The sequence below is a fragment of the Sparus aurata genome, chromosome 17, assembly GCF_900880675.1.
Source record: "Sparus aurata chromosome 17, fSpaAur1.1, whole genome shotgun sequence".
Classification (NCBI taxonomy): domain Eukaryota; kingdom Metazoa; phylum Chordata; class Actinopteri; order Spariformes; family Sparidae; genus Sparus; species Sparus aurata.
Window position 1 is genome coordinate 26242062 of NC_044203.1, and position 18775 is coordinate 26260836.

The window sequence follows — 18775 nt, forward strand, 5'->3', positions numbered from 1 at the left end:
GCCTGCATTAAAAAAAAAAACAACTGTTATCTAGGAATGCTCATGAAGAACTCTGGGGAAAGTACTTTTTCATGAAAAGAGGGAGGGAGGGAGGGAGGGAGGGAAGATTGAAAAAGAGATGAAGCGCACCTTTTTCCATTGGACAGTGTGCATAGCAGAGGCCTTGGTCTTGCACTGCCACTCCACCTTGTCTCCGAGCATGACGACTTGAGGTTCGGCAGGAATCACGCTCACGGGGTCGATGTCTGATGGAGAGAAAATGTAAAGTGACAGGGAGAGAGAGAGGAGGACACATGAAACCTGGAGATGCCCGTGCAATCTGAGGAGTTGAAGGGCTACTTCTCATTGCCTAAACAACCATGTAATAAGGCTGTTAAAACAGCTGTACGAAGCAGAATATTTAATTTTCTTTCGTAAGTACAAGGCGTATGCACTTACTCTGAAGTTAAGCCTATTTAGAAGTCCAAGTTAAGCCTATTCCATGCTATTTCTAGACTATCTCCGCTTAATGTGTGCGATAAGATCAAATTAGGGAGCGCGGTTGGGATAACATTAACGTAACAGATAAACTGTGAAAAACTGAATTGGGTATCGGCCTTCTGAGAGGATTCCATTAAAGCTCATTCCGTTCTAACCCTTTTTTAATCCTGTGATTTACTGATGAAAAGAACGGCACGCTGCGAAGGTGAAACCGCACAAACAGGAGGTGAATTGTTCTTTATGCGCGCTCTTTGGTGCAGTGTGTGTGTGTCTTTGGCTCACTCACAGTTGACGATGAGGGAGATAGTTCCACTCAGATCAGCATCCAGGTTATCGAAATCTGTGGCCGTGCACTTGTACACACCGGCGTCCGAGCGCTTGACGGACTTCAGGACCAGCATACCACCCTGACCGCTGACGGCTTTATCCTGAAGGGGGAAGCACGCGCATGTTGTGGATTTTTTAATACATAGTTGGGACACATGGGAGCATAAGCAGAAAAACGACAAAGAATGTTGCTCGCTTATATCCGCATCAAACACACACGTACATCTTTAGTGAAGTCGAACTCGGGTTGAGGGTTCCCATCGGTCTCACACTTCATGGTGACGGTGTCGCCCTCTTTGACGGGATCGGTGTTGGCAAGGGTAAAGGTCGCTTTCTCAGAGGGATCTGGATGGACAAGAACAGGCATTGGACAGGTGAAAATTCCTCCTTTGGATACATTTACACTTCTAGGCCGCATGTCATCAATCAGGGATGTGCGACACATTCCAGGAGTGATGTTTTACTTCCCCAGTACCTCCTCCTTCTTCCTGAGCTGAATGGTAAAACTCTACTGTGTTTGCATTTAACTGTAAGTCTAGCAGAAGGACAGATATGCCACCAATGAAATGGGTTCAGGACAATAAGACTACGAGCTGATTGTTGACAGTGTTTCATTTGACATATGTGTTTTTTCTTGAAATGAAAGAATTATTAAAAGAATAAAAAAGTAAAAGAAGATGGAAGACAGGGAGACACTTTCAGATAATGTGGAACTAAATTGGTTTATTTTCCAGGATAAAGACTTTTTCAAGAGGCTGCCAGCTCCATCAATTTCAGCATCCAAAACTGGTTGAAACTAAAAACATTAAACAACTATTGGATGGATGCCATGAAATTTCGTACAAACTTTAATGGTCCCCAGAGGAAAAATCTCGACTTGCTGACTTTATCCCTTCATGACATGTTTGGCTTTTATTAAGTGAGCTATCCAACACTATCGGTTTTATAACTTGATAACCAAGCAGTTAGCTTGCAATGCTAAAAAACGGTGTAGAGAACCTGAAGCGATGAAGCTATCTAATCACTGGAAATTTGACATTTTAGGAAATGCACTTATTTTGTTTCTTGCCCAGAGCTGGGTGAAAAGATCAATACCACTCCCATGTCATCCAGGAAATACAGCAACAATAGCTTAGTTTAGTGTGAATTACCAGAAAAACAAGAGGAAGCAGCTTGCTTGGCTCTGTCTGAAGGGAGCAAAATTCACCTAAAGCTCATACTCTCATCCCTTCCTGACACTCACAGTTGAGGTTGATGTTGATGGCGTTGGATTTCTTCTGTTTGTTCTGGTCTCCTGGCATGCTGTACTCCACGGTGCACTGGAACTCAGAGTCCTTGTCTGCCTTGGTGGGCTTCATGAACAGGGTGCTCTTGACAGTGTAGAGACCAGAGGCCTCCTTCACCAGTGAGGGGACCATGTGGGTGTCTGGAAGAAAGAAATCGCAACGATTATCCTCTGCTTTGTACAGTGAAAGATACTGGACTGAATTCTTTCTGTTCATGAAATTCTGCCGCACACACACCCTCTTTCTTGTCCTTGATCTCAGGGAGGGGCTGGCCATCTTTGAACCAGATAATTCTTGGCTGGGGGTGTCCGTTCTTTGTCACACAGGTCCCAATCTGGTGGGATGAACAAAAAAGGAAGCCGACTGAATTTTTTATGCCTTAAAAAAATGTGAAAATATGCACTAACTCGAAGGATGCACACACAATTTAAGACTCTGCACACACACACACCTCAGAGCTCTCGGACGCTCCCACAGAAATGGCCTGACTCGATGGCCTCGTGAGTTCTGGCTTCTCGGGAGCAACTGAAGCAGGAGAAAAGGACGAGAGAAATCATTATTCTGTCATTATGATTCACTGCAAGGAAAACCTTTCACACAGATACAAGCACACACAGACACACAAAACCAAACACACTCCCACTTCCTAAGATGCAGTCCAAACCACAAAACCCCCCTGACCTTCTTAATGAAGTCGAGCAGTAAATATCCTGCTTCACATTATTCCACCGTGACCTGGTTCACATGAGCTGATAAGGGTCAAATAACCCAAAAAAACAAAAAAAAACAAACACTCCCGCTCTCTCTGACTCACACACACGCAGCACCACAGGTGTGAGCGTTCCCTGTTGTATCTCTGCTTTATTCCATAGCTCACTTGTTCGCATGCAAGGTCATCTTATCTCCGCCTGCAGCTGTCGAACTGCTTATAAAAATAAACAGTAGATGGGTATTCTTCTCTCTGTCTCGCTCGATCAGCTCCTTGTTTGTAGTGGGTTTTTTTTCATCGCTCTCAAAACTGAAGCATTTTTATAGCCGTTCCCTTCTCACGTACAGGCAGCCACATGTTAAGCACACACAGTAATTTAGATGTTAACATTCAAAAGCTGGTGTCTTCACCCACTAAAAAATGAAATCAGAAGCCTCTTACATTCAAAAATAATTCATATTTTAAGCCTCAAATAAGTAACTAAATATTAAATGTAATTTTTAACCTCAAAAGTTAGCTGCACAAAATAGAGAGGTCATAATAACCGCAAACTGCTGCTCACTAAACTCTTTGCTTTAGCCATCTTCGCCTGTAGCTACTGTAGCTGTCGTTAGCCAATTAGCTCGGGGTAGACGTGGAGCAGAGAGGTAAATGAACATATGAATTCAGAATGTCGGACGGGCTGTGGCTAGCTGGTTAGCATGCAACTGTCAGAAGACCCCTCTGCTACACAGTAGCATATATAGGTGTCTTGGATATGCCGTCACCACTGTTGTTTCCTCACGTTCTTCTGATAATGTTAGTTCATTGCTTAGTGTTTTAAAATACAATTCTGGCAATGTTTTACAAATTGCAAAGAATTAAGATGCACAAGACACCAAGCAGGATTGTTTAATTATTCTCTTCTAGTGTGTTTTTGCGGCACTAGCCGAGGCCTCCCAAGAGAGAGAAACTTGGCTGTGGCTAGCTCAGATAGCCACGGAGCAATGGGCCTTATTAGCTGACTGGTAAAAGAGAAAGCTTCATTTCAGAAGGCATACAGTAGTATTTTTCTGTTTAGCAAGAATAATTACTGTAAAAATGTTTCCTATTTGAGATTTAGAACTGAGCTGGTTAGCATGCTAACTTCAGTAAACATCTCCGCAACACAGTGCATGGACGTCTTTGACATAACGCCAAAACTGTTTCTTCACATTCTGCTGATGATGTTGTTTTCAAATAAAATTGTGGCTGTATTTTACAAATGGCCCCTTTAAAAGTCTTAAGACGGCGCAGGACACACAAGTAAGAAATTTTTTTTATTCTTTTTATTCTGTGTTGTGTTTTTCCTCAGCACACATACTGTTTACCCTCTGCTGTAGGCCTCCAGAGAGACAGATACCAGGCTATCACTGCTGCAGCTCACCCACAGGAGACCTCATAACTCAGTCCTATTAACTGGAGGCAGGACAGACACACTATAATTCATCCATCAATGACTCAAGTGTTCAAATGTTGGGAAAGAATAATTGCTGGTTTGTGAGACAGCCTGTTTTCTTACAACTTCGGGCATTAAGTGCATCTTAAAAGGCTTTTGTCAAATAGCACTGCATGGAGGTTTTGTCTCCCTCTGACTGGCCCCATTCACAATTAATGGCTTTTTTATGAGATTGCTTTAAACTTCAGTGCCCTAAAGTGCATAAATGTTAATGAATAACTTGTAAGCTCTGCATGCAGTAACTAAAGAAAAGGATCGATTTGTCATCCTACCACATTTTTCCCTCTTTAGAGTGATAGATCAGTCCAATCCAAAATGCAAATGAATGATATTCATTTCGGTTAGGCCACTGAATGCTAAAAGTATGATTGATGTCTCCTCAGAGGTTGCTGAGGAAGGGGACAAGGACAGCAGACAGCATCAGGGGTCAGCCCCTGGCGCCTTGGTGATAAATCTGGCCCGGTATTAAGGTGAGATATATGAGACATGACAGGTGTGATTGAACTATTCATCAATTGTGTCAAGAGTGATTAGATTGTGGTTAATTGACCCCCGGGGAACTTATAAGAAGAAAGTGGTAACCGCAGGCATCGGTAAAGTCCAACAAACGATGAAATATCAGTGAGTTTGCTCTATTCTTGACAGATGTAGACAGTTGTGACACATCACGGTGCTATATATCTATAAAGAGGTTTGCATTAAGCTACTGTGAGTGTGCGAGATGCAATCAGCAAAACAAATTACAGGCATTAGGTGCAATTAAGCTACTTCGAAATGAAAGTATGCATGAACTCCCACGCAGATCTCATTAAAGCCGTAAGCATTTAGTGGCAGTGAGACAAAACAAGTCATAAAGTCCTCACATGAATGACTGATGAGAAAGTGAGGTGGAGTGGTCTCTTTAAAACGTTACATGACGTCATATAAAAGGCAAAAGGGTGATGGCCAACTCACGGAAGACTTTGAGCATAGTGGAGGCCTCCCCGACGCCGGAAGGTCCAGCGTTGGCTTGACAGAAGAAGCTGAGCTCGTCAGACGGTTGGACCGAGGTGATGGTCAAAGTGAAGTCCTCTCCGATAGTGGCCCGGCCAGTCAGAGGGGTGCCGTCATCGGTTTTTCCGTCGCCGCCCTCGGAGCGGAAAGCAACGCGCTTCCTGGTTTCCTGCTCCTCCTGGATGGATGGATGAACAGAAAAAGAGTGAAAAAGGACCAAGACAGAGAAATAAGTAATAGACAATTGTGTCTAAAACCAGAACATTTGAAAGTGCATTCCTTTATAATGTGTTCTTAATAACTTGCATTGACAAACTTTCCCCGGCAAAAATATTTTTCCCATCTAAATATGTTTGAAAACACAATAATAATATTTCAAAATTACTTACAATGTACCATTCAACAACAGTGGTGCTCGACAATGTTGAGACAGTGTATTTGCAGGGCAGTTTGGCAGTCTCTCCTTTTAACACCTCCACTTTGGGAGCCACCTCCACTTCCACAGATCCGCTACAGACTGTAGAGAGAAACACACAGAAACAGAAGAATATGATTAAATACTCAAGGATGGGAAGTTAGCTGAACTACTGTTAGTGATAATTCAACATCGCTGTAACACGAGAGAAGCTGCTTAAGGTAACACATGCGGCTGAGTGTCAGACATAGAAATTATTAAAAAGCACAATAACAACAAATGTTTGCAAAACAAGAAGGGCATACAATGGTCATTGATAAGAAATGATCTGTGCTGCAGGTCTATTGGATCTATCCCAACTGCGGTAAATCCAAACACTACAAGCAACTACCAGTATCAGTGTTCCCTTAAAGGTGCAGTAAAAGCTGCTAAGGGACCCCAGGGGGGAGCTTGATGGCCCTCGTCACTGTCACCGTTCTCTATTCAACAGAGACATTAGGATGCACACAGTGTCCCAGATATCAATAGCTGAGTACTCGCTAGGGCACGGGATGAACACCAAACTGGTTCCTGTGGGGAAAGAGAACATTATAGCTCTCTGTATATCTAGCTATGGAGAAACATAGTGACAAAAGAGATTGCATTACAGGGAGGAGAGGCAGGAAAAGAGGGAGGGGAAGGATAGAGGGCTGGAGGAAGGGAAGGAGCTCCATTTCCTCTAATGAAGTCACTGCAGTACATACATTGTCATAAATCCTATGGTACAGTAACACTGAAGACCAGCTGCAAAGGAAAGACGTATAGACCATATATTTCATGTGTACACTGGCAGGCGTGTACGAAACTGCTGCTCGCCAGGCCAAAGATAAAAGTGGTGACTCTTTATCTTGAAGTCCTTGTAATAAGTATTACTTTATCTGCAGTAAGGCCCTTATAAAGATGCTTGTTAAATGATTACATATTAAAACAATAAGTGTTAATCTCACAGCATCATTAACATTTTGTCAGATTATAAAACATTTATAAGCACTTAACAAAACCTGTTCACACTCTTAAACCTTAGAGCTATTTGTTTGTTTTCACTTTAGATCCAGTGTCTTTAAAACAAAAACATAGTTAGCTGTTCACAAGTGTATAATTAACTGTTAATAAAAACACCATAAAGAATGTATTAATCCTCATAAAGCAACAAAAAAGCCTAGTTAAGGTTTAAAATGGGCATAATAGTCAAGTTAAACTTAATTCATGTGTTTGTAGGCTTTTATTAATACCTTAGAAAACGGGGGGGGGGGGGGGCAGCGTATCATCAGTGTCACCACTAATTGCTGCTAGCATTAGTTGCCGTTAGCCAGTTAGCTAGTTAGCTAGGTTAACCGTGAAGCTAGTGCTCCTTTTGGCTGACTGTTCCCCGGACTGGGACGCAACAGGAGAGCGTTGTTGTTTACTATCGGAACAAAGCAGCTAGGGGCTAGCTACTTAGCATGCTAACTTCAGACAATATTTCTGCAACACAGTACAAAGAAGTCCTTCTGTTTAAACTGTTACTTCTTCACATTCTGTTGATCATTTTTGTTCATTCAATATAATTTGAATGAAAATTCTTACATAAGTACCTTTAAGCAAACTGTTGACATGTTTCTTCTGAGTCCATAATAAATGTGTTAATTATGCCACTACTAACACTTACATGTTATGTTAATAAGCATCAAATAAGGTGTTTCAAGGGCCTTATTACCTATAAACTAATGCTTATTACAGGGACACAAATATAAAGCATTATCAGTTAAATTAGTTGATATGCCAGAAAGAAAATTCAAGGCCTCGGAGCCATGTTCACTCTCAGAGGTAGTGCACTTTGGCAGAATTGAAGTATAACTAGATGTAGTACATAATGGATGCACCGGGGGAAACAGCAGCAAACAGCCACTCAACAACATTCCCAAAAATGTTCCTGTGCTGCAAACATTAAGTGAAGCAATCGTTAAAAATAACCAAAGATCTACACTCAAATTACTATTCATATTTTGGCCGTACTGTATATTTTGCTAATGAACAGCACAGGGCCCCACACTCTGTCTGATAACATAAATTAATCATGTCAAACAAATTCTACATTTAAATAATTTATTTGTTGTGCGAAACTGCCAAGAGTGGGGAGGAAGGACTTCTGGGAATCATAGTTGTTTGACAGGCAAGTTTTAATAACAGGGGCAGAGCGATGCAGACAGGGAAGATGAAAGAGTGTTTGCTCGAGAAAATGTGTAAAGAGAGATGAGAGGGGCTGAGGGATGACCGCCTTGTTATCACTCTACTGTGAGGAGGGAAAAAGACGAGCGATGGATGGAAGGGGAAAAAGAAGAAGGGCAGAGAGCACATATAGAGGAGATAATAGGCTGAACTGTCAAATACACACTTTCAGCTCAGTGCCGTGTGTGTGTGTGTGTGTGCGTGCGTGTGTGTTAGCGAGACACATTCCGCCGGGGTCAGATGCTGTGATTCACCGTGACCCGCAAAAGACGAGGAGGTCAGGGGTCAGTCAAGCGTTGACATTTGATGAAAAGATCTCATGTGTCTCTCTTCTGTTGTATTCTTTCACTTCCTCTTGATTTACTCTTTCACTTCCCTCGCCTCTATTTTTATCCCGCCTCTCGATTTCTTCCTCATGCTCTTCCCTGTTCTCTTTCCAGTATCCCTCTCTCTCTCTCTTTCTCTCTCTAAATATTTTCTTCTATTAGCTTGGTAGCTCTTGGGTGTAACAACATTAACTTTACAAACCAAAGCCTTGTGTTTCGAGTTTGTGAGAGGGATGTGGCCCCAAAGAAAATCCTCCTCTGTTGCTGCGCCAACACAAACAGCGAAGCCAGTAGAGCAAACGTACAAGAATGTAGCTAGTAAACGAAGCAGCACTCAGGGTTTAAGAGTCCCGTTAAGTGGTGTATGGGAAAAATACACACTCACATAAATACCACAGTAAATCAAGTGACTTTCTGGCACATGCCGAGGGAACCTAAATCTTAACCCAGTTACACAAGTGACTTGTTTTTATTTATAAAATCACATGAGAACACGAAGCTCCAGTTGAAGGCTGGAGAGTGTTTGAAAGAAATCTAGCTGAGAGACACTGGGTGCAATGACCATGTTAACGCCGACCTTAGCTGTACTTTTACGTTTGGTGCTGATTAGCAAATGTTGCAAAAAGTTGAAGTTGCTGAATCAGCATGTTAGCATTTACAGTTTGAGCATGCTAGCAGGTTGATGGTAGAATTTTGTCCTTCAAGCACCAACGTACAGCCTCACAGTGCCACTTAGCATGTTTGTAGCATGTTGGAAACTGAAATACTGTCTTCGCAAAACGTTTATGTTTTAAGGCCGTTTAGATGTTGCAGCAGTGTGAACTGACCCATCGCAGCTTGACTCAGACTGGCTGATGGTGCATGCATACAATGTAATCAGCACCTGTCTACCTACCTACCTAAAAAGCGAGAAGTCAATATACAGGTTTTCAGAACGTTGCAGACACCTTCAGAGAAATTGCGAGTCTCGCGAATGTGATGTCTGATTAAAGCTCGCCCAAACGTTTACCCAGGAGACCGCCATTCCTGTCCAGTGTGAGACCAAAAATAACCATTGACACATGTAAGGAACTTATTTTTCCCAAACCACCATCCTAAACTTGACCAAGCAGTTTTGGTGCCTAAACTTACCCGACTCTGCAACAACAACCACATGATAACAAAGGTCTGGAATGCCTGTTGTACTTTTTAGTCTTTCTAGGAGTCACTGGCATGCAACCTATTCAGCCGTTCGGTTGGATGACGTCGTCGCATGTCAGGTGAGCTGATGCTGAGTGCTCAAGTCACACTGCTGATCACAGCCACTTCCTGTGGAAACACAGTAACAGCTGTGCGCTGTTCTTGTGTCATATGTCACATTTTTTCCATCATTGACAAGAATCTTGCCAGACATAATATAATATAATAAAAATAGCTGATTAGAGAAGCTACAAGCCCAATTATGTCCTTTGTGGTGTAATAATAGTCACATAATGGTGTTTTTGTGTCTATTTACCCGACATACGCTTGTTTCTTTTCTCTTAACTGCTGTACGGTGAGTAGCTGTGTTACTACATGCATGTAAACAGAGCTACTGAGGCAGTTAAACCAATGATGTGTGCCATCTGTACCACATCTTCCTCTCCCCTCTCCCCGACCCTCATTTAGTTTTATTGTCTCTCTCACTCTCACCCCTTTTTCCTCTCTTTCACACACATCCTTTGGCGCAAAGTGATCAGTCAGCCCGCCACTCTGTGTTTTACACTCGAGGCAGCTGGACAGACAGAGCCGGACAATTAAAGCATAATTAGGCAGTCTCTCTATCCAATCTGAGCCTAGAGCAATGTGTGTGTGTGTGTGTGTGTGTGTGTGTATTCAGAGATGCAGGCTGTTGGCTGCCAGTGTGTGTGTGTGTGTGTGTGTGTGTGTGTGTGTGTGGGTGGATGAGAGAGAGAGAGAGGGAGGGAGAAAGAGAGTGGCTGGGGCTGTCTGAGGGGGTGTCCAGCTTCATGGGGGTCTCGTTAGCTGACGCAGGCCGGATAATCCGATTTAGCCAAAGAGAGGGAAAGTGTGTGTGAGGTGGTGTGTGATGGGGTGCGTGACCGGGTAGAAAAGACAGATGGGGACGAGACGGTCAGACTGTGACCTGCACACACACACACACACACACACACACGCACACACACACACACACACACACGCACACACACACACACACACACTCTCCCTCAATCTTGCTCTCTCTTACAGTATATCTAAAATGCATGTGATATTTATGAGCAACTGAACCGCCCCAAAAAGCTTGCCTTAATTACAGTGTGTGGGAAGAAAAAGAAAAAAAAAGAGCTTCAAGTCTGCAGTCAAAGCAGCGTGGCACAGTGGAGACCCATAGAGTCAGTCCCACATCTCCTGAAAAGTTAATGTGAACCCGTCTTTAATACTCGTCTGTCTCTTTCTGCCTTTTTTCTTCCGCTTGTCTCTCTCCTTCCCTTTCACCCTCTTTTCCCTTTCACACACACACACACACACCGACACACACACACAAACACAAGCCGGAGCCCCTCATTATGGAAAGAACCAGCTGGATCCTCTCGCTCCCTCTCCTGTCCTCTTCTTCCTCTCTTGTTCTCCCCTCCTTCACCTACTGTTGTATTCTGGACATCAAACCAGGAGCCTCTTTTTCTCTCCCTCTCTCTCTACGACTCCCTTCTCATCCCTCATTCTCAAAGAGCATTCTTTAATACCCAGTGCACAAACCCCGCTCGAGCAATCCTCTGCGCATGTGCGCGCCGAGAGAGAGAAAGAGAATGCGAGATTGGCAAAAGACGGGCACAAAGAAAGGAAATAGAGGGCGCATGTGTTGAAACCGAGCCTTGCTTACACGAGCGTCACCCAACTAGAACCCCTTTCTTTCGCTGATAGCGTCTCCTCGTCTCCCTGCTAACCCAAACACCACTCTGCTGCAGTGTAATGGATGATGCTCTATTTAAGTCGACTGTATACACCTGGATGATGGTGCTACGGGTACAAGAGAAGAGTGTGAGATTAAAGTGATGCCGTAAAGATCTGCACCGGTGCCAACACTGCGGCAAAAATAGTGCAGCAAGACTTGATCTACTAGAGGAGCGTGAAGCTGGAAAGGACGAGAAGAGTGAAACATGATACATAATGGCCGAAGAATGTCAGGAGGTATATGTGTACCTGTGTGTTTGTGTTTGTGTGTGTGTGTGTGTGGTCCAAAAACATCCTTGGCCTCTAACAGGATTAGTGTGTTTGAGTGTTGGCAAAGCAAACACCGTTCGTCCCCCCGCTGCAGAAGACACAGCCTCAATGTCACGTAGAACGGAGTCACCTACAGCACGCAGCCATCGAACGACAACACGTAACGACAAATTCAATGTTTTTATTTGTCGCTTCCCACACGTCGGCACCTCTTTCAGCACGCTTAGAATTGGCTCTCAGTCTCTTTGTGGAAGCTTTTTGTGCTTTTGTAAACGCTGCTGACATCTGAAGCTGTGTACACTTAATCATTAAGCGGCTGCTGCAGTGTTGCTATAGAGGCTACGTACATGGGCTAGTCCACAGCTAACATGCACATCAGGGCCACAGCCTTGATGGCAGTAACATGGAAAAGGCAAGAAGTGTGACTGGCTGGCTTGGGCAGCAGCTATAGGTTTTAATGTGTTCCATTTGAACTGAGAAGGCTACTGTAGCGTCAACAGTGGGTGACAGCTGTGAACTATCCTGTTATATTACAATACACACAATACTGTCCAAGAGCAGACAGTCTTCAAGTAGAACACAAGCACCGCAAAGACACATTCACATATTTTGTGATTGTGTGATCACTCTCTGTCATAAACTGATTAAAAGGACATTAACACAGTTGCACTGGGGTGTATAAAAGCACCACACAGCCTGATAATGTACAACACATCCATCTAGTATTACCGCAGTGGTATCAGTGAGAAAAATCAGTGGCTGAGTTATGAATCAATTTTTATGCTGGAGACATCTACAGCAGGGCAGCTGCGCTCCGACACATTACCCACACGCATTAATGTGGCCGGACTCCCACCACAAGTCGTGATGGCCACTATCACCACAGACGCCATGTGACCGACTCACATCATCTCCCTCATGAGCCAGGCAGGGGCGTGGCAGGTTGCCCCTCTGCTCCCACACACTGATAATGGCCTGTTAATGTAGCAGGGTGGATCTCAAATCCCGTGTTTCCTGGCCGCTCAACATTCGCTCAGTCCGCCTGCCCTGCTGGATGGGAACAGTTGGCGCTCAGAGAGTTTCATTATAGCGAAGTAAAACAACTCCAGGGTTAGCTGTGAGGCAGAAAAAACAAAAGGAAGCATGATGCTTCTGTGAATGCTTACTAGAAAAGTTGGAAAATGTGGTTAAAACTACTGGATGTTGTTGCCATTCAGTGATGACACAGTTGTAGCTGTAGAGACATAAAAAGTTACATATTTGAAACTCTGTTGAAGCGAGAGGAGGGGTGAAATTTCAGTCATTTATTCGCTGCTCCCTCTCATAGATTGAATATCTGACAGTATGGGATAAGTGATGGCCTGGGCATATACAGTATAGTCTATATATATATAGTATATATACACAGTAAGATATACCGTGTGTGTGTGTGTGTGTGTGTGTGTGCGTGTGTGTGTGTGCGTGTGTGTGTGCAGTAGGGGCAGGCTGGGTCAGATTGTCAAGTGTCGGGGTGGGTCCATGTAAGGCCTGGACTCCGTCAACGCCTGACTGATGAGACAAGAACAGGTGCAGCGCAAGAGCAGCAGCTGCAGCTAAACACACACACACACACACACACACACACACACACACACACACACACACTGACACAATGAGTGCAACATACAGGGGGCAAAGGGAGACAGAGTGAGCACAGGCACAGTGAGACCTGTAGAGTTGACACACAGGAAGTTTCCAAACTGGCATGAATACAAACGTCAAAAAACATTTTGCAGAAGTAAAACTTTTTTTTAGCAACCTCAAGGAGACAAAATGAATATATGCACGCAGAGTGAAAACTGGACCGAAAAAGAGATACAGTGCAGACACTCACTGTCTGTCTCCATGGATACTCCTGATGGGAAGTGCATCAACACAAATAAGAATGTCTGCTGGTGTCCTGCTATGAGTTGACCTTTTAGACGGAAGCGCAGAGATGTGTCTGATGCCAATTAGAGTCCCGTCGTCTTTAACTGTATTCATAACAGAGAGGAACGGCCAGAAAGAGAGAGGGAGGGGAAGGCACGGACAGACAAAATATAGTACATGTCAAGAAAAAGAGCTATAGATACTTTTTCCACATCCCGTTGTAGAAGACATGAAAAACTGCAACACCTGAGCCCTTCTCCCAGCCACATTATGTGTCACTGCAAACGCTGCTCGCTGTCTAATAAAACAATGTAATATCCTGTCGCGCTGACAGTCTGATCCTGCACAGGACATGTGGTGCTGGTGTCCTGGTGATATTAAAGAAATAAGCTATGAAAATGTAAAAATATCCTGAACAATCCAGAACATGATAGTTTTACTGTTTACATAAAGTTCCAACTGATGATGAAAATGGATTTAGGCAAGGGCCAATATTAGATATTATCGATTATAGATTATCGCAATATTTGCCTCCTTGCTTGATATTTTTCACAATATTAAATAGCCAACAGCTGTGTGATTCCTCATACGAGAGGACTACTCCGACTGTATTTTAACTTTCAATTTAAATGTATTTCGGGACTATTTCTCACCTAGGTGGCCTCTGTAAAGTTTATAGGGAAGGGAACGAGTAACGTAATGGCTGCATCTTCTATTGTGGGCTATTCTGGCGTGTTTGCAATTCAGTCTTTACACGTGAGCTCTAATCTAAAAGTTCTCATTTAATAATAATTTGTCATTTAAAAGTGTTGTGTTGCTACAAAGGGAGAGCTGCAGAAGTGAACAGCAGATCACCCTCTCAGTCGTGATAAGGATTAATCAACATGCAATACAAACGATAAAATCGTGTATCACGATATTTGGCCAGGACAATATCGTGACCACAAACCTTTGTGGTTGACCTTTCTACAGACGTAGGTGGTTGTTCATGCACGGTGCCTGCATGCTCCTTTCGTTTATGATGTTCCATGAGGCGGATATTTCCCCCAAGTAGGGCTGATGAAGTACTTCAAGTGCCTTCATACAAGAGTCCTAGGAGTCCCTCATGAACTGCTTCAAAGACAAATGTGTTTTATTTGCCTCATAAAGTAGCTGATTCAGGAGGGATCAGCCTGTTAGTGCATCCTAACCAAAGAAGAGACTTTTTCCAAGTTTCCAACAACTCTTGATAAACAAACACATCCAAACACTCAGGGTTTGACTGTAACCTACTTCACAAGAATCCCCTAAAAACTTTTTTAAGGGTTCTTCTTTTTTATTTCTTTGCAAAGTAACACACAGCTAGCAGGCCTCTGAAGCTCCAATTACAGAAATCAGAAGATCTGCCTCAGTCTCATAAATCTCATCTGACCGCTCAGGAGCCAGTCAAAAGCTTCTGCGGTTGTATCGAGTCGATAGCGCAGGTCTGTTGTGCTTCAAAGATGAAATCTGGGCCTCTAATTGGAGTCAAGCGCGGTAATATCTTTGGTGCTCCAATTTCATTGCTTGGCGAAACAGGCCGCCCTCGTCTTTTACAGATTGCCCCAGTGTTTCATGAGGGTTATGTGTGATATGTGTTTGTGTTGGGAAAGGGTGAGGACGGGGGGAGGGGGGGCGCTTGATTAAAGGTGAGATAGGCTGATCCCGGATGTTCAGAAGCCTTGTGGCTAAGCCCTCGCACCGCAATTACAGGATATGGAGGGGACCGTCTGTCTTCCTGCCTGGGCTTGTACCGATGTGCCACCAGAGTAGAAGTAAAATTCACACCTGGGACCCTGCGGCAACACAAAAAGCACACTCGAGCACACATTCAGGTTGCAGCTGGTTGGGGAGGTCAAGAGAGGAGACTGCGTTTTATCATTTTATTTATTGGCAACGATGTAAAATCACTGGCGACGTGTTAAATAGATGGAAGAGAGGAGATGTGGCAAAGGAGGGACTGCGAGGGAGAAAATAGATTTTATTATTTGTCAGACAAGAATCTTGTATTAGGTCCATTTATCTCCTCTGTCAGCTTGTAGTATTTTTGAATCTCCTGCTACCGCCTGTGCCCGCTGCTCAAAGCTCCCCTCTAAATGACGTGATTCGCTCTTAAAACACGTTTAACTTCATTTGGATTCACAGGCACAACTTCGGTAAGGAGAGGCAGAGGACGGCGTCAGAGGGCGGCAACAAGGACGCAAGTTTTAAAAGAGGGCCTGATGTTCCCAGGAAACCGACGTTGACGTAATGCAGCTGAGTCAAACATAAGGCTATTAGCAATTAGCCGCAGCATTCATCGCTCTTCTCCGCTGCCATAAAGCCAACAATATTAGCATCTGTGCATCACACTCAATGCTATAAAACGCACAGCCCAAAGTCATCGCAAAGTTCAATCGCTTGGCAAATGAGGTCTGCGAGCCGAGCCAGCGGGGGTGCCGGGATCTCTTTGTGTGCCAGAGTGTCTGCTGTATAGAGATCCGAGGGCAGAGAGGTAACATCACAGTCGCGACAGATAAATCACAGCTTCACTGGTGTGTGTGTTGTGTCATCTCACGGCAGTTTAGGGGGCTCAAGACAAACAGTGTGAAGTGGGCTACAAGGTCGGCCCCTCACACACTCCTTTGTGTGTCGGGAGATTCCCCCTCGCCGGTCCTGTTGTCCAGGGACACGGGGGTGAGATGTCCACCCCATTCAAACCGAGGGGGGGAGTTCAGAGCTTGCGCGGTCAATGAGCGTGTTTGTGCGGGCGCGGGGGTGGGAGGGGCCGTGTTTGTCCTCCCCGAAACACGAGCCAGCGAGTCAGGAAGAAGAAAATGACGACAAGGATGGATGGCAGGAGCGAGGAGAAGAAAAACAACAAGGGAAAAACGGAGACTGGGTGCATGAACGGAATATGAATACGAGGGAGCTGACATTGCAGTCTTCCGGCCCGTTCTGCAGAAGGCGACGGTTGGAAAAAACAAAACAAAGCCAAGTCGTCTTGTAAAGGGATTATAAATAGCGCTATGACTACATGAGTCTTGTGAGTTTTTATTGCTGCGTAAGTACTTCTGCAAAAAGCAGCTTTGATATATTGTCTCACTGATAAACCAAAGGACTGTCTGAGTGTCCTTCCCCATTAGAGTTAGCTGAGCAAAATTGAAATCATCTCTCACACTGAATATCTGGGCCATTTGTAAAGCTAATATCTTTGCGTTGGCACAATCTGGCGCCATATTCTGCGACTCCATTAACGGTGAGTTAGCGCGACAATAGCCAGTGTCTTGCTCCTATTAGGGGGTTCAGTTTTTTCGGGTCTTAATACAAAGCCCAAAAAAAGAAAGAGAGAAAAGGGAGGGGTGAAGCGGTGGGTGACATGTCGGATCAGATAAAAATATCAAGAGGAATTTCATTACTTTTCGAATCAAAGGGCACAAAACAGAGAGGGTCCACCAATTATCCCGCTATGTCTCCTCCTGGCTGCCTTTCATTTTCAGAGGGAACTCAATTTGGTGAAAGAAAGCACGGAGAGGGAAAGAGAGAGAGAGAGAGAGAGAGAGCAAGCGTCTGTGTGTGTCCTGATCAACTGAGAGAGAACCCAATCAGTAGATGTCACTTAAGGGGCAGAGATGAGAAAAGGTGTTAATATTTAATGTTTCGGGGGGGCCCTGAAATCCGGGCCTCACTTTCCCCTCCTCTCCCTATACCCTTCCATCCTCCTCGCCTCAGGCACTCCAATTAACACACCCTGTCCTCCTCGTCCCCCCTCCTCTCCCTAAGTCGTCCTCGCCGTTCCCCCCTTCCTTCAAACACAGCCCCTGGGCGAAAAAAAACCAAGTAAAATCTAGAAGATAGAGGAGGCAGAAACGGAGGGATGGATGAGGGGAAGGGAAAGAAGTGAGGCGGAGAGTTTTACCGGGGATCTGGTTTGCGCAGTGCGATGCAAAAGTTTGGGATGAGAACAAGTTGAGAAGGCTAGAGGGTCTCGAAGGAGAGCGCAGAAGGGTACGGGAGGACACCAATGCAAATGCAGGCACGGGTAGAGTGAGTGCGGCACTGTAAACGTAGACACAGGAGTTGAAATTGGAGCAGAAGGAGAAAAGATGAAGTGAGGGGAGGAGTGGGTCCCCTGCATGTCTTTTCAATTCCCCTCAGCCTCTACCTATTTATCAAGGTAAATGAGTTGCTTTAATGGGCCGGGATGATATGCAATGTTTGGTGGAGGCAATCTGCGTGCATATGTCGCCGCTAATGTCGCGGGCGTCCATAATGGGGCATCATAATGAGGCGCACTTGGGACTGAGAGAGGCATTGTGAATTCGGGGGCAGGGGGCAGCCCTGGAAAGATGATGGATGGATACACAGATGGATGAATGGATGACAAGGGATTGACAACAGATCGGGCAAACCTATTCTACTCTTCACAGAGCTGAAATGATTAATCTATTAGCTGTCAACTAGTAAATTCATCGAAAATTGTTATGATAATCGATCAAATTAAAAAGAAGGGATGAATTCTCTGATTCCAGCTTCTTATATGTGAATATTTTCTGTTTTCTTTTAATTCTCTCTGACTCTGGTTAACTGAAAATCTTTGGGTTGTGGCCAAACAAGACGTTCAAGGGTGTGATCTCGGGCTTTGGTGTTATTAATGACATTTGCGCCGGACATTCAAACAGTCTTATGACACGCACTTGATAAAGCTCTACACATTAAACGCACAGAACGTGTCGTCGCTCGAGCGAAACAATGAAAACAAGTGACGTAGTTCGATCATGGGACAGAAAATCATGATCATGGAGAAAATCCATCTGAAGTGACTCAGGCAGAAACGTTCACGGACACGCTGGCGTATTAAAGTTTCATTCGCGTCACGACTTAAGTCACGACTTACTTGCTCGCTCTGACTTACATTTCCCCCTTAAGTCAGAGCGATGGGCGACCAGACGAAACACACCGCAACCTTGAGTAAGATGACGGATCTCTTCAGGTTTTAATATTGAACATGAAACGCTGTTGTTGTTGAAGTAAACATCTCAACAACACATATAACAAAGATGTAGTTGTTTTAAATATTTCAATGCAGACATGTTCACTATAGATGTATCGAGTGTATGTCCTCCAGTGCTTTCTCATCAGGCTGTGGTCGGGGCACGTGACGCTCTTCACCATTAAATACCCCTTTTCATAGCGCAGCGGTGCTTCAAGGAATTTGAAAGAATCCATGTTGTCCTTCAATTTTCAGTGCGTGAAGGGTTATCAGTGTACAAAGATAGGGAGAAAAAAAAAAAAAAAAACATCAGCTTGTTTTTCAAGAACGGACGACCTCGGGATTCGCCGTCCTTCGCTTCTGTTTTTTTTTATCGAGCTCACATGGCCCCAGGTTGTTTTGTGGCAACAAAACAG

The 18775-nt window shown here is 44.3% G+C and overlaps 1 protein-coding gene across 6 annotated transcripts in view; it reads right to left on the bottom strand.

Annotated features, from left to right (window-relative positions):
• Positions 1–18775, bottom strand: part of bcam (basal cell adhesion molecule (Lutheran blood group)) — a 55277-nt gene that overhangs the window by 13347 nt on the left and 23155 nt on the right. For all 6 annotated transcript variants that reach the window (XR_003981183.1, XM_030393882.1, XM_030393880.1 and 3 more), the window contains exons 2-9: positions 5662–5789; positions 5234–5450; positions 2545–2618; positions 2331–2427; positions 2051–2233; positions 1031–1152; positions 767–908; positions 130–245 (exon numbers count right to left, since the gene is read on the bottom strand). Coding sequence is in view for 5 of the 6 variants with exons in the window: in XM_030393882.1 (XP_030249742.1) it covers positions 130–245; positions 767–908; positions 1031–1152; positions 2051–2233; positions 2331–2427; positions 2545–2618; positions 5234–5450; positions 5662–5789 (1079 nt within the window). In the remaining variant the exon portion in view is untranslated. The remainder of the gene's footprint in view (positions 1–129; positions 246–766; positions 909–1030; positions 1153–2050; positions 2234–2330; positions 2428–2544; positions 2619–5233; positions 5451–5661; positions 5790–18775) is intronic.